Source organism: Coturnix japonica, chromosome 14 (assembly GCF_054131305.1).
Source record: "Coturnix japonica strain WE chromosome 14, WE-NBRP24, whole genome shotgun sequence".
NCBI classification, from domain to species: domain Eukaryota; kingdom Metazoa; phylum Chordata; class Aves; order Galliformes; family Phasianidae; genus Coturnix; species Coturnix japonica.
Window position 1 is genome coordinate 14,987,848 of NC_140676.1, and position 14,378 is coordinate 15,002,225.

General features: G+C 35.4%; 1 protein-coding gene across 6 annotated transcripts in view; it reads right to left on the minus strand.

Annotated features, from left to right (window-relative positions):
• The window catches only part of VPS13C (vacuolar protein sorting 13 homolog C), a 123,849-nt gene that overhangs the window by 30,019 nt on the left and 79,452 nt on the right, over positions 1-14,378 (minus strand). For all 6 annotated transcript variants that reach the window (XM_085515761.1, XM_085515760.1, XM_015872268.3 and 3 more), the window contains 18 exons: positions 13,679-13,826; positions 12,931-13,033; positions 12,393-12,526; positions 11,152-11,308; positions 10,746-10,825; positions 10,126-10,185; positions 8,871-9,036; positions 7,861-7,977; positions 7,286-7,389; positions 6,749-6,916; positions 5,995-6,299; positions 5,478-5,622; positions 4,638-4,794; positions 3,678-3,790; positions 2,557-2,726; positions 1,844-2,082; positions 883-1,112; positions 314-406 (listed from right to left, as the gene is read on the minus strand). In XM_085515761.1, the coding sequence (XP_085371887.1) occupies positions 314-406; positions 883-1,112; positions 1,844-2,082; positions 2,557-2,726; positions 3,678-3,790; positions 4,638-4,794; positions 5,478-5,622; positions 5,995-6,299; positions 6,749-6,916; positions 7,286-7,389; positions 7,861-7,977; positions 8,871-9,036; positions 10,126-10,185; positions 10,746-10,825; positions 11,152-11,308; positions 12,393-12,526; positions 12,931-13,033; positions 13,679-13,826 (2,689 nt within the window). The remainder of the gene's footprint in view (positions 1-313; positions 407-882; positions 1,113-1,843; positions 2,083-2,556; positions 2,727-3,677; positions 3,791-4,637; positions 4,795-5,477; positions 5,623-5,994; positions 6,300-6,748; positions 6,917-7,285; positions 7,390-7,860; positions 7,978-8,870; positions 9,037-10,125; positions 10,186-10,745; positions 10,826-11,151; positions 11,309-12,392; positions 12,527-12,930; positions 13,034-13,678; positions 13,827-14,378) is intronic.

A 14,378-nucleotide genomic window follows, 5' to 3' on the forward strand; every position in this document is an offset into this window, starting at 1 on the left:
AGGAAAAAAAAAACAGTAGAAGTAGAAACAAAAACCTTGTTTAGTAAAACAGAAAGAAACTAATTGGAGTACTCCTAGTGTCCAGTACTTAAGTGTCCAATATTTAAGTATTGCCAAGAAACAGCCAAAACGGTAGACAAGTAACAATTTGCCCAACACAAAGAAGCTCTGAAAAACAGATACACCTATTTCTCAATCGTTGTGAGAAATTAATGCTTAGGAGAGGAATATACAGACTAAAAAAGCCAAAGCAGTAACTCCCTTGAAAAAACACAGGTGTTCTCCCAAAGACAGCTTTAATGATCCAACTTACCTTTATAGTAAGCTCTTCTACTGTTACAACCACAGTCTGCAGCCCTGAAACATGCATCATATTTTCCATGACCAAAGCACATGGCTGTAACACCTGAGTAAAAAAAGTAATTTGATCAGTAAAGTAGCTCCTGGATTCTAGCCTTTCAAGATACTTATATTTTGTCATCCCATACGCCAAAGGGCTGTTGATGACATAACGAGTGGTTTTAGAGGAAAAGCATTCTTTCTGTATTACTATGCTCTATACTACTGTTCCTCATTCCAGCTTTCAAATCTGAATTAGAGCTCTTTTGTACTGGTTAAAACTCACTAACTTAAATACAGATTAAAAATACAAAATAAATAAACAAATAAATAAAACCAGAAACCCAACATGCAGGTATAGTCATAAACCACATAAAAACTTAAGAACACTAATATACAAGCAAAGATAGCACATGCAAAATTAACTACACAGGCTATCTATACAGTTCAATATGCCCACTAAGAGTTCTTGCTACTTTTTTCCTGACAGAAATCAAGTTTTCATACCTTTGTTATCTTTCATACACTGGTAATCTTACATACCTTAGTTACATTCTTGTCCTGCTTTTCTCTGAGAAAAGCACAAGCCAATACTTTGAAGTCCTTCACTTGAGCAGTCATCCTTTGTGCAGCCTTTCCTGATGTCAGAGAAAAGTCACATTGGAAGGAAACTTTTAAGGCAGGGGCATCAGCGCTGGTCAAATTAGCAACGAACACAATTTCTGGATCCATGATCACAGCTTTTACTTTCATATTTGGCTGAAAAGGTATTTCTGTGAAAACAAGTAAAACCAATCTTGAATATAAAAGGCTTGAAAGCATTATGATATACGTAATATCTGAACTTCATGCAGAAAATGTTGCACAGCTTTTAGAGATAAAAATTTTACAAACATCTTCTACAGAAATACTGTAGCATTTCACTGAAAGTCATACCATAACTTCAGTGTTTAACAAAATAGGAAAAGTTGTCTTAAGTTTTCGATAACTTTGAAATAACAACATACAGTTATCATGCTTTGAAACAACAGGACACAGTTCCAAAATTCTCAGCTTGCAGATGTGTAAGGTACTGGCTACCACTCATATTCAAATAGCAAGTTGTTTCTTTTTACTTTCTTAACTAATATCCACATAACCCATCTTACTCAATGGATGCTTTCTTGGCAGAAATAGGTGACAAAAAACATACAACCACATTTATAACTGTTTCTACATATACATATACACTAACTACATACATATACACTAACTATAACTAATTTATTTTTTGTGAATTTTAATATTTAGTTCAGCTGGAGAGCACTCCATTATTTGACAAGGCACTTTTGCATTTACTACTGCTCACTGTAAAGTACAGCTTGAGTGGCCAATTTATACATTGTGAAGAACAAACCAAGTCAGATAGCAAGGCAAGCATCCTGAGCACTTTTAGATGATTTATTTTCAATATGAAAACTGTAAATAAGATGGGGAGGGCGAGGGGGAGGTCAGTTTTACAGACCTGTTTCTGGCTTCAATTTACCAGAAGTAACATTCTTCATATGGAGCTGTGTTGATCTTTCCGTTGAGGATTTTGGCATGGAGTTAATGAAAAAATCTGCTACTGTCAACAAAAACTCCATACTGGCACACACGTAGAGCTTGTCAAGGATAGCAACAACTTCAGTTCCATTTTTATTTTGTTTGTAACTCATATCTATCATAGAACCGTCATTTGTGTTATCTTTCTTGTCTATCATTCTGCAAAACAAGTTTAAAGTGGATTATTTCTAATATTACAACACATTAATACAGAAAAGCAAAGATGCATAAATAGTACGTTCTTCCTCCCTTTGTCTTTGAAAATGCAGTTATAAAGTACACAATCTGTGTCGCCTACAGAAAAATGATGCATTTATCCATCAGACTAAAGTTTGAGGACACAGACCTCTCTAGCTGAGACAGGGTATATTCTACTAAGCTGTTCTATGTAGTTTACTGTAATACTCATGTCTAATGGTTATTTTTCATTTTAGATGATCTGGAAAATCAACAAATAGCAATACATAAATGTTTAACATTAGTAAAACTACATCACTAACTGCATTAGTGCATAGTGAGACTGACTGTCCTACTACATATTAATAACACCACATGAAAGCAAAATATGTAGGCCTAGGAAAGACTTCATAAATTGCAAAGAATTTTTTCCATTTCTGATCCACTCAGACTCACCTTGCTGTCACATTCTGAATTCCTTCTCTGAGATCATCCAGGGTGCATGCCTTAAGTTTAACATTCACATCCATTGAGCCATCAGAGAGTATATTCCCTGATGATGCCATGAGATGTAGTCGGAGTTCACCAAGGTGTAATTTCTCATCATGCAGCAAAAGCAGGGATTTCTACATAATATAAAATAATAATTAATAAAAGAAAAAAAGAATCAGTAAAACTAGGTATTACAGACCTAAGTATTAAGCACAATTCTCGTGATACTAGTCACTAGATGCACATTCTGTTCTGCAAAAGGAAGAAGCCATCTGATGTAATAATCCCTTTAATCATAAAAATGAGTCTAAGAAACTGCAAAAAAATATAACAAATATGTTGGGTTCGTAGTACATCCCATTTCCAGTAGTTGCTCAGAATGCATGATGCTTCACCTGACTGAATCTCAGAGGATCCCTACATACTCATCACACTAACTACATTTACAAGCAGGACATAAAGATTAAACTGAAAATATATAAACAAGACATTTGAATGAAATCCCATTAGATCTTTGTTTCATATCCCCTGAAACAAAAAGCAAGTTACTGTATTACAGTTGCTTTAAGCACAGGCTACCACCCATTAGCTATGACCAAGGCTTAAAAAGCATGCAGCTTCTTAGCGGGATAAAGGCTATTAAGTCACAATAACAAAGCAACATTACATGTTTCTCTTCTGTTTTCAGCAAAGAAAGGTTGTTTGTTAATTGCTTGCACTCAGGACTGCATAAGACAAAAATATAGATTATGTACATTAATTATATAAGAGTCACGCACTGAACTAGTTTTGTGAAGGTCAGCAATTCCTACATCTGAAAATTTCATTTTAAAGGTTGGACAACTGGAATCAAGTCTTGAATGAACAAAAGAGACACTGGGTCATTTTGGTTGGTTGATTAATTTTTTAAGTGTGAATTTTACACTGACAATCTTCAAATTCAGGTCATTTTCTGCTCCAAGTCTCAAAGCTTGCCAGATAAATTGTATAGGATCCTTAACACAAGGATTACAAAGCATTGAGTTCCATCCTCATAAGAAGCAAAAGTTCCCCACCCCAAAAGTGTAATAAAAGCTATCACAGACCTGATTCAAATCGCTGTTGTAGAGAGTTACTGAAAGCGACTCAAAATTGAAGTCAAATGTAAGCATTGTATAACATTCTGCAGGAGACTGAGATGGAGAAACATTCTCTTGTCCTAAAGCAGGAAGAAAGCAAGTTAGTGAAAAAGCAAATATTTGTATATTCCTTTAGAATACTGAGCCTGGAGAAAGTTTTCCAGGCTTGGATTTTGTTGATTGTTTGTTGTTGTTGTTGTTTTTAAAACCAAGCTCAGAAAGAGACAAAAGGAAAAAAAGATCAAAGTCAAAAAGCCTACAGGTGACAATCTGCAATTTCATATATTGAATAAGATTTTGCTCTCCTGAATGGTTGCTGCCTATAACTGAGTGGTTTAAGAACTTTTAGCAAGTTGTCATTAATTTACTGTGGCCATTCCTCACTAGTTTTAATGAAGAACTACAGAACATAACAGTACTTTTAACTGAGTATTCATTACTCTTCCTTCTAGATTCTTTCCATATTTTAGCATTTCAACTACTAGTTTAAATGATTTAATATTGAAAGCTGGCAAAACGTTAACATTAAGGACACACATTGTTTATATTAATGCACATGTAAGATATTAAAAGGCACAATTATAAAAGGCCAGGAGATAACATTTACATTCTAGGCAGACTGTTGGTTTCAGTTTTATCTTTTTTAAATCTGAAACATCAGCCTCTGATACAGGCTGAGTAATTCCACCCTGTAAAAAACAAATGGCAAAACAAAAAGCTATGATTAAGGGTTTTTTGTTTTGTTTTTTACCATCACCAATTTGCATCCCAATGTTGTCATACACATCTTCTAACTTTTCACATACAAACTGATAGTAATTAATAAAAACGGTTTATTTATGTACATTGAAGCACTTCAGATCAACGATGTTTTAATTTGTCAGCGGTCCTCTCCTTAAATCTATTCAGTGATAGAATTTAACATACCCTCAGAGACATCAGATTCATTTGGAACCTTCTCTTTCCTAACCATCTGGTTATCCTCAATGCTCTGCTGCATGGTATCTGGACGGGAAGAAGCCCCTCCAAGGTTCTCAAGTAAAATTTTCATGATAACGGTTAGATCATCCTGACTGAGAGCTATCTGTAAAGCAAGAAACCCACAACCTCAATTTTGGTGACGCTGTTTCCTTTCAGAACCTTAATCAATTGTATAAAACAGACAACATGTTGATTACAGTGTGAACATGTCAGTGAGTCAAAAAGATCCTAGCCAAAACACCCTGAATTATAATAAAAATGATTTAATAAATAGTATCTTTTAGAGAAATCATTTGTTATGAACAGGTGTTACAACAAAAATAGTACACATGTTAAATATTGATGTCGTGAAGGTTCCCTGGTTGTAGAAAGATATGAACAGCTAAGCATCAATGCTTCTTAACAATTCAGTAATGAAGAAACATAGCCAGATACCATTAAACATAGCCAGTTTACCATTAAACCTATGACTATACATTGTGCACATCAAAAAACTGCCATTCAATAAGCATCTAAATTAATGAATCTGAATCCGATTATAACTTAGCATGTTCATTTACAAAAAAAAAAAAAAAAAAAAAAGGATAGCTCATAGCTCTACAGACACCTCACCTGGGGGGAAAAAAAAAAGTTTTAGCATGAACTAACAGATCTACAAACAGGACAGCCAACTACAAGTCTTAACATTACAAATTCCAACAAGATTACAAGCTCCGTAACTAGGATAAATATTACTCCAAAATTAAGTGTAACTTTTGGCATAGCTCTGACATGCCATGATGTTACCTGCATTGGTTTCAGATCTCCTTTGATGCCAATTGCTGGGGCTTTACGATACCAAGTTGCTGCTAAATTTCTCTGGACCAGTAAAGTCAAACTCACAGGACAGAGGATTTCAGAATCTGGTTGAGAATCTGCAGATAAAATGCATCTACAAAAAAAATGGCATAAGCAGAAGAGGAAAGATTAAATATCTGCAAAATCCCAAACAATAGAATTCTCAAAATTATTATTTTTAAACTGATAATCGTGTGTGTGCACACGTGCTCTTACGCCCAGGTATGCAGCTAAGAGTGCTTCAGTTACTCTCCTATCAATCCTTCCTCTCTATGAAGTTTTAAAGATTATGGATATATGTTCATATATAAATGCACTCAAGCATAGCTTGGGCTTTTTTGTTTAGTTAGATTTGGTACGTTTCCATCATCTACAATCTTTAAGTAAGAAAATAATGCTGTATATGGAATATGGACCTACTTTCTTAGCAAACATTTCCCAAGACATAAGACAATACGATGTATACCTTGATAGTTTCAAATGAGTTAGCTGCACGTCCATGTTGTCAATGACTGGAGGAAGAGAAGATTCATCTGAAGACACAAATTTAAATTCATTCTGAACTCTGATTAAACCAAGATCAGCTACCAAAGCATTACAGGAAGTTGAGGATTCAGGAACAACTATAACTGGAGCTTTCAAGTTGATATCCATTAAGAGACGGAAACTCTTCTTAGCAAAGTCTTTCATGCTGGAAGCAGCCATTTCCGCTGCCTGGACAGTGACCGCATTCAGGGCTTCTTTGGCAGCTTGGAAGTTGTTTAGGAAGTTCTGTTGGAAAGTATTCAAGAAGTTAAGAGTTATAGGACAGCAAAATAAAGCTCAAAAAAAAAAAAAAAAAGTTTGAGACAAAATGTAGATTTCAACTGAAGAAAACCAGATCAGCTGTGTCACAAATACAGATCTTCCAATTCCAAGAACATTTCAAAAAAGAAAATGGCAAAAAAAACCACCCACATGTACAAAGACACTGTTTACATGATTTTTAAGGTGTTCTTAAAGCTATCAACTTCATCCATTACTCGCTTCTAGACATTTCTGCCCTTACTTATTTTTTCTATAGAACAGTGCAACTTTTAAACCAACATTTCTTCAGTGGAATACTTGTATATGCTTGTACATCAGTTCACCATAAGGTACTCGTGACACTAAGCAGAGCTGATTAAAAGTTACAGAAACAACACTTACTGTCAAGAAGAGAAATGTAGTTAATGTCTTACCAAGAGAGACATGAAGAATTGATGTAGATAAACTATTTGGATGCAGCCCACTTTCAGAGACATTTTACCATCCACCTTTGACATATCAGCATAGGCTTCCCCTGAAGTAGCATCTGGATAAAGTGACATCTGAAATCTGAAGACTTCATCCCCCATTATGGAGACAGCCTAGAAGATTAAGACTGTGTAGTTAACACTACCAAGTAGTGACCTGTGATAGAATTATTGTTTAAGTTACTAGAGGATAGATATTTCTACAAACAAATCTACAGGTACCTACTGTCATCTCACTACATGATCAGTAGACAGTTCTAATTTTAACTTATGCTAATCTTTAGAATTAAATACATTAATAAAAACATGCTTTACTTCCCTGAGATACAGCAAGTAAACCAATGAAACTTTGCTTGTTATTTGATGCATTAAATCATACTTGATACGATGCATCTGTACAACACAGCATAACTAGACTGCTTCCATTAAATAGCTTGAAGAATGAGGTCTTTTTGTTGGCTTAGAAACTGTGCAATACATCACCTTTTTATGGATTGTTTTAGGATCAACATTTGTGATTATGATGTCCTCAAGTCTGGAGAACACATCTATCTTTTTAGTTTTCACGGCTACGGATGCATCCATTCCTGGTTTGAAACAAAAGGAAGAAGATAACCATTTATGAAAAGACATTAATGAACTGGGGGAAAAAATTGTTATAAAAGAAATATTATTACTGAAAACAAAGAAAAGAGCTTAGAAATCCAAATTCTGCTACATAACAACCAACACTAAGCTCAACGTCCTGACCTTCTTACACACAAAATATCTGCCAAAATAGATTGGTTTTAGAACAGCAGTTAAAATAAATAAATCTTCATACTGTTAAGGATTTAGCTGTTCAAAAACAAGGTTTATAAAACAAATTTGACTACACTACCAAATTCTGAGTATTAAAATACTTAACTGGAACAGCATAACATAATTAAAACATATTTAAAACGTGTTGCAGAGAGCATATTTACAGCACACGCATCACTCTTTCAAAGGTGTGTGCAAAGGGAAATAACATTTCTCGCTATGATTGACTCATGTAACACTTAGATAATAAACCTTACCTTGTACTCTAATGTCTGCAATTCTACAAGTCTGATCACAGACTAAAATACTGAAGGCATTTAGATTTGCAGTAAGCTTCAATTCACAGATATCATCGTCAGTTGTGCTACCAAATGCTGCATGGGGAAAACATGTGATATATAAGATGACCATTGTAACTTTTAAAATAGATGTTTCATTTATAACACTGTATTTCCATGAACGTATGTATATATAATTCAAAAATAATAACCTGTAGTTATTCTCTACAGTTAACGATAACTGATTTGATATAACAGGATTACTGCTAGTTTTTAAATTAGAACAGTTATCTTCTGATACAAGTACAGTCATCAGATAACACAGTCCAACAAGAATCAAGACAACATCTAATTTGTAACAAAGCAGGATACTGAATACAAACTACATTTCATTATCTCACATGCTAGGTCTTTTTTGCATAGAACAGCAAGGTCAGTGTAGTTCTACTTACTGAGGAAAAAATGTTCCTGTAGGAAAATGAAAGGTGCCTTCAAAATTACAATACAACAAACAACCATCATAAACTCCATACCAACAGTCTGGCAAACCCTGAGCTTCCAAACAATACAAACAGAGGAATGAATTCACAAAACATCCTTAAGGAGCCTACATGTAAAAGCGTGTTCTGTTTCAAGGTTACAAATACCAATTACCAAAAATAAGCACTTTGCTTCACTATGGCTCAAGAGCACGTGTTGCTTTTTTTTTTTTTTTTTTTTTTTTTGCAGGGAGTAAGGGGTTGTTGGTCCTGCGTGTGTGGGTGCGGGTGTGTGTGTTTATACCAGAATAAACTGGGGAACAACATAGTTAATACTTCTGTTTTGAGAAGGCTTAGATACTGTTTACTGCAACATCATTTGTTTCACTTAATAATAGAAGTCTACTACTTCGACACCACTTAGTGGTGTCACATGAATTAATGTCTTGTGAAATCAAAGTCTAAATGCCTCTATATAACAAAAGCATGGACTTTCTTTTATGTCAATACCTGGTCTGAGGACTATTCCTTTTTCTTTTTCGTCTGTTTGAGGCTTTTGGTCTGGTGCTTTATCAGTGCTGGGAAGAGCACTCGATGGAACACTGAAAGTGAGAAAACTCATGATGGAAATCAAAGCCTCTGTGTGAAGTACTATATCCAAACATGAAAAGACAACCTAAAATGAAGGCAGGGGAACAAAGGAGCGTTGTTATTTTCTACACAATACCAGTGTAACAACAACACAAAATTATTGTCACAGTTAAAATTCAGTCTTGCTTTTCAGATGCGTTCCATCCTTTCTACCTCCTCTAACTTAGCACCATACCGAAACTCTAGAGTACATGAGGGAGCTACGGAAGAGAAACTAGAGAAAGCTTCAGAGCCTGCCTCAAAATCACTATTTAATGTAGATCAACTTCTTCAGTAAACTTTGAGTTGTACCGCATTTTATTGTGGACCACAGCGCACTTTGAGGTCTTCAGAGCCAAGCAGATACATTTCAGTAGAAATTAAAAGAAAAAAAAGATTCAAAATTTGACACTAGAACAAAGTGCCACGAGCACATTTACTATTACTTGAAGTACTAACTAAGCACCTTTTCCTAATCAAAAGCAATTCTCTGAAAACATTAGTTTTATTGATACACTATGTGATACCAGCTTTCTTGACCCTCAGTGAAGTACATCAACCACCACAAATTCCACATAGGGCTACTAAGAAGCAAGCTTCACTGAACAAGATTACTTCAGTGGAAACATTTTTCAAAGCAACAATTCCCATGGACAGTTTACTTTAACAATCACCGTAGTGATGGAAAACTACACATCAGTAACTGCTTTCAAGAAAAGCAAACAGCACTGACTGAATACATCACTTCTGAGAATGCTTATAAGATCCCACTGTTAGGAACCTCCAAATTCTGCAATGCCTGGCCTCATTTTATATGGTGTCTAGTTTACTGTTCTGTAAGCAGGGTGGGGGAAGGGGAAAGGAAAAACCAATTCATAAATCCTGTAATTGGAAATATCTCCTTAAAAACTTCAACTAGCTAGAAGCCTATAGCTTCTATTGTCAAGCTCATTAATTAATCAGTAATAACCATTTATAAGTAATTTCTTTCCCCAGTTTTTTTCTTTGAAGTAACAAAATATAACGTAGTAAGTTTTAATGATTAGAAAGACCTTCTTCTCTTCAGTAATTAACAAGTTCACACAGATGTCACTATTCGAGCAACTTAATGTTATGAAATACATCCCGTGCTTACATCAATGTTTTGCTTGGTGCTATTGTAAGTAGTAGCAAAATCAGGTCCATCTGCATCAGCCTGAAAGAGGAGAAAAAAAAAGCCAAGCACATGGTCAGTTTCTATTCCATGTACCAGCTAACACCGCCTCAAACATTTCTATCCCCTGTAAAGACTGCCTATCACTTAAACCTCACCTATCAATTTTGAAAAGGTACTACTCTATTTAAACGCATTTGGTTTACACCATGTGTCCAACTCACTAGTTTGGTTGTTCTCATAGCACTCTTTTTTATGTATCAATAAAAAGTATTTTAAAGTTTTGATATTCATATACATTAGCCATACCAGTATATGCTGCCCAAGACAATTTCATTTAGTGTGGCCTAGGCAAGCAAAAGATCCAACATGCATAGCACACAGTGATATCAGTAGGCCTGCATTGACAAAGCCAGCAGTATATGGTGCAATAGAGAGCAAAAAGGTGATGATAAGAGGAAAAACAGGTATCCAGGAGAACTCATAAGCAAAATATAAATCTTACAGATTGTAAAACAAGCAAGAAAAAAGATCCCATGTAAGCTAAGTATGGAAGCTTTATATTACTCCCCAAATAACCTCAGTTAAAAAGGTAATGAAACCTTAATGTATTCCATTTTCAGAAGAGGCTCGTCTGTCTTACTTGAAGAGTTAATAATACAGAGAGGATCTCCATTTGAGTCTGCAAATAAAGAAATAAAATACTAATTAATAGAAATGCTTTCCATTCTCAAGTTTTCTTCCACCCATGGAATGTCTCCATTATAAACCACACTTACTGGGACAGTGGCTATAAACACATCTTTACTCTGCAAAGCTGCAGATGAAGCACCACCTTGTGACACGCTATATTCACTACTACTGTTCTACTACTAGGGTCATTAATTTAACTTGGCATTTAGCCTCTTATTTGTTTGGTTTGTGCTGCCTTTGAGTGCAATACCCTCCTGCACAAAAGACGACTGCAGGCAACGTACCAACTATACACCAGTTATCTAGAATACCTACCAGTTATTTCAGTGCATCTCATAATTATCTTTTTCAGATACGCTGCTGCAGTCAATTCATGATTTCTGATTTCAGTTTTGGTTCCAAGTTGTAATACATTTAGAATGTGTAATGGATACCTCTTCTTCTGAACCTGCTTCATCAGGGTTACTACAACCTTAAATAAAGGAAAATAATTAATTTTAACTATTTCAGTTAAACTGCCCAGAAACATGGTATGTAGTTATCATCATAGTATCATAGTATCATAGTCTCGTGCGGGTTGGAAGGGACCTTAGAGATCATCGAGTCCGGCCCCCGGGATTCGAGCCTCTGTGTAGCAGAGCGGCACTTCTACCACTTGCGCCACAGGGGGGATTCGAACTCCGGGCCCCAGTGTTGCAACGCGGCATTCCTACCACTGCGCCACCGGGGCACACATATATATTATAACTGGACATTCAACAAAAATGTTAACAGGAAAAAGTTATTTAGTATTATTTAGTATTAATTTGGCTATTAATTATGATTATGGTTTCGTTTTGAATAGGATGCTATGGGCTAAATACAGAAAAAAAATAGTTAATAGAGATTATTCTGATATAGAAAGAATGAAATAGAGATTTGGGGGTCAATGTGAATTACGCTTTTAGCAGTAGGTTCAAAAAAGAAAAAGCTGTGAAACGTTTTCTAAACTCATTTGAAAATTTAAGAATAACAAGATGCAGCTTCTAACACTGAAAATTAAAAGGCCATACTGAGTTCCTCATGTTTAAGAACCACAGACATCTTCAGGACAAAAGAAGTACTTGGATGACATCTAATTCACAAACATCTTTGTTACTAGACCGCTTCTGCATTTATCCTTTACTTCATCTACAAACACCCTCAGCCCTGTGCTCTATACAGTAAGGATATCAGTTCTAGCTTACCTACTTCAGCCACTTTGTTATTACAAAACTCTGTACCATGTTGTGAAGGAAAGACTATGTGAATGCAAAGGATATGGGGAAAAAAAAAATCTTTTTCCCTGTCAGATATATTGTGTATGTAAAGTATTCTATTAATACCATATCATACCATGCAGACAAAGTAAAAAAATAAAATAAAGGTAGTACTCAAAAAATCCTTGTAAACTAAAGCATCTGGGTTCCAGATTTTTATTATTTCATCAGTTATTACCTCTTTCTTTAAGTAATTCTAAATTACAGCCAACTTCTGAGAAACAGAAGAAACCGTAAGTTTTTTAAATGGATATATACCTCTTTGATTTCAAAATTAAGCAGCACATTGATGACATCTTCATTTAATGTTTCTTTTCTCTTCTCAGACAGAACTTCTTCCGAAACACCCATACTCTGCATCAAGGCTGACTGCTCCATTACTTTGATTTCACCTGCAGCATTAAATAAATTAGTTTACTTACCAAAGCATCCATTCAGCTCAAAAAACAAATTCAATTCTGTTTTTCCATTCACATGGCTTACACTTATTTGACATATGTTAGCAACAGTTCCACAAAGCTCTGAACTTTGGCGCAAGAGAAGAATGTAGAAACACTCTGACAACAAGGATGCTGCAGTCTCAATACCTTGCTACTTCCATGACTTCTCAGCTAATAAAATTGCAATATGGTCTTCCTCAATAATGTTTTAAGTATGACCGTTGTCTTTGCAAAATTAAAGTGAGTTTACTACTTCCACATCATATTCAGATCTAAGCTCATTTTCCAGATAATACATGATTTTCATTATTCATGAAAGCTAACACACTTCATATTCAAGGCAAGTTATCTCTCACCTTCCTCTTGCAGTATTTGTTTTGCATTAGATTGTTCTGCTTCACCAAGGTTTTCTGTCAACACTTTGAGGAAGACATTCAAATCTTCTTGACTTACCACAACCTACAAAATCACAGATCACAGTTCTCAGCAGAAACCAACAACAGTTCTTAAAAAAAAGTTTTAACTACTATCAAAGTGTAACAATGTTTTCTGGCAAGATTACAGAAGCTTATTCACAGTTATTTTGTCAGCACTGTCATCTCTTGGGGAAAATAACAAACAATGATAATTTTATAAGCACTTAAAGAAACAGGAAGGTTATGACTTCTTAAAGCTTTGCTTACGGTACTGAGATCTTTAATAACGTACTAGGAATTACATGCTACCTCATGACATTTTTACTTCCTCTTTTATCTAAACACACAGTATGCAAATAGTCAGCCTACACAATTTTCTTGAGATCACTAGAGTGTAGCAGGAAACACATGATCTAAGTTGTTCTTGCCATACAACATGGAATAGCCAAGTCTTACTGACATCCCTTTCAGTTCTCTCTTTTCAGCTTCGGAAACACACAGGGGCTTAAGTATTTAACAATACTTTCTAACTTCAATAATTCCACATATAAGTTAAATGCTACTGACATCCCTGTAACATTCCTCAGCTAACAGCTTGTAGCTCATTCCACTTTTGTGACCAGAAGTATACAGGTTAGTCTCACAGTAAGTAGTATTATGCTCTTCTCAATAATTTAATTCAACTTACATTCATTGTATCCAGATACCCTGTGACCTCCAACATTGGCAATTTGTGAAACCAAGTTGCAGCTAGATTTCGATTGACAGACAGGCTCAAATTAATAGGGTGAAGTATCTGAATGTCCTGATGTGTCAAACCTGCCTCCATAGTAGTTCTTAAAGGATAAGGAGAAAAAAAAAAAAAAAACAGTTAAATCACGCTATGCTTTTTAACTCAAAACACACTAAAATATCAAGTTTAATCTCCTTAGACATATATAGCAAATGTGTCCCGAGCAGAACAATATCTTATTTCACTTCTCATCTGTATATCTCTAAGTTAACATGTTAGTATGAGAACTGACCCAAAATTAATGCCTCCAGTTTTATTATGTTGGTCCACAATGTCAGAGGTGGATGTTGGCATGACAGTACAGGCTGAACCTTCCCACCAATATTCTGCTACATTCTCTTGCCGTGCAACAGGTGGCAGCAGAGGAGCAGTCTGACATAGGCAGTCTGACATGGAAGTATGGATGAATCAGAGGTGTGGGATTAAATTCCTTCATGTAGAAAGGACTGCATCCATTGACATTCATCACTGCCAGCTGAATGCCTCCTGAGGTGCATGTCAGCACAGTGAGGTCACACGTGATGCATTTCAGCAGTGGTGACAGTGATATGAAAGATAAGGAACGTCCCAGACAGCTATACAGGTTTTTAGTAGT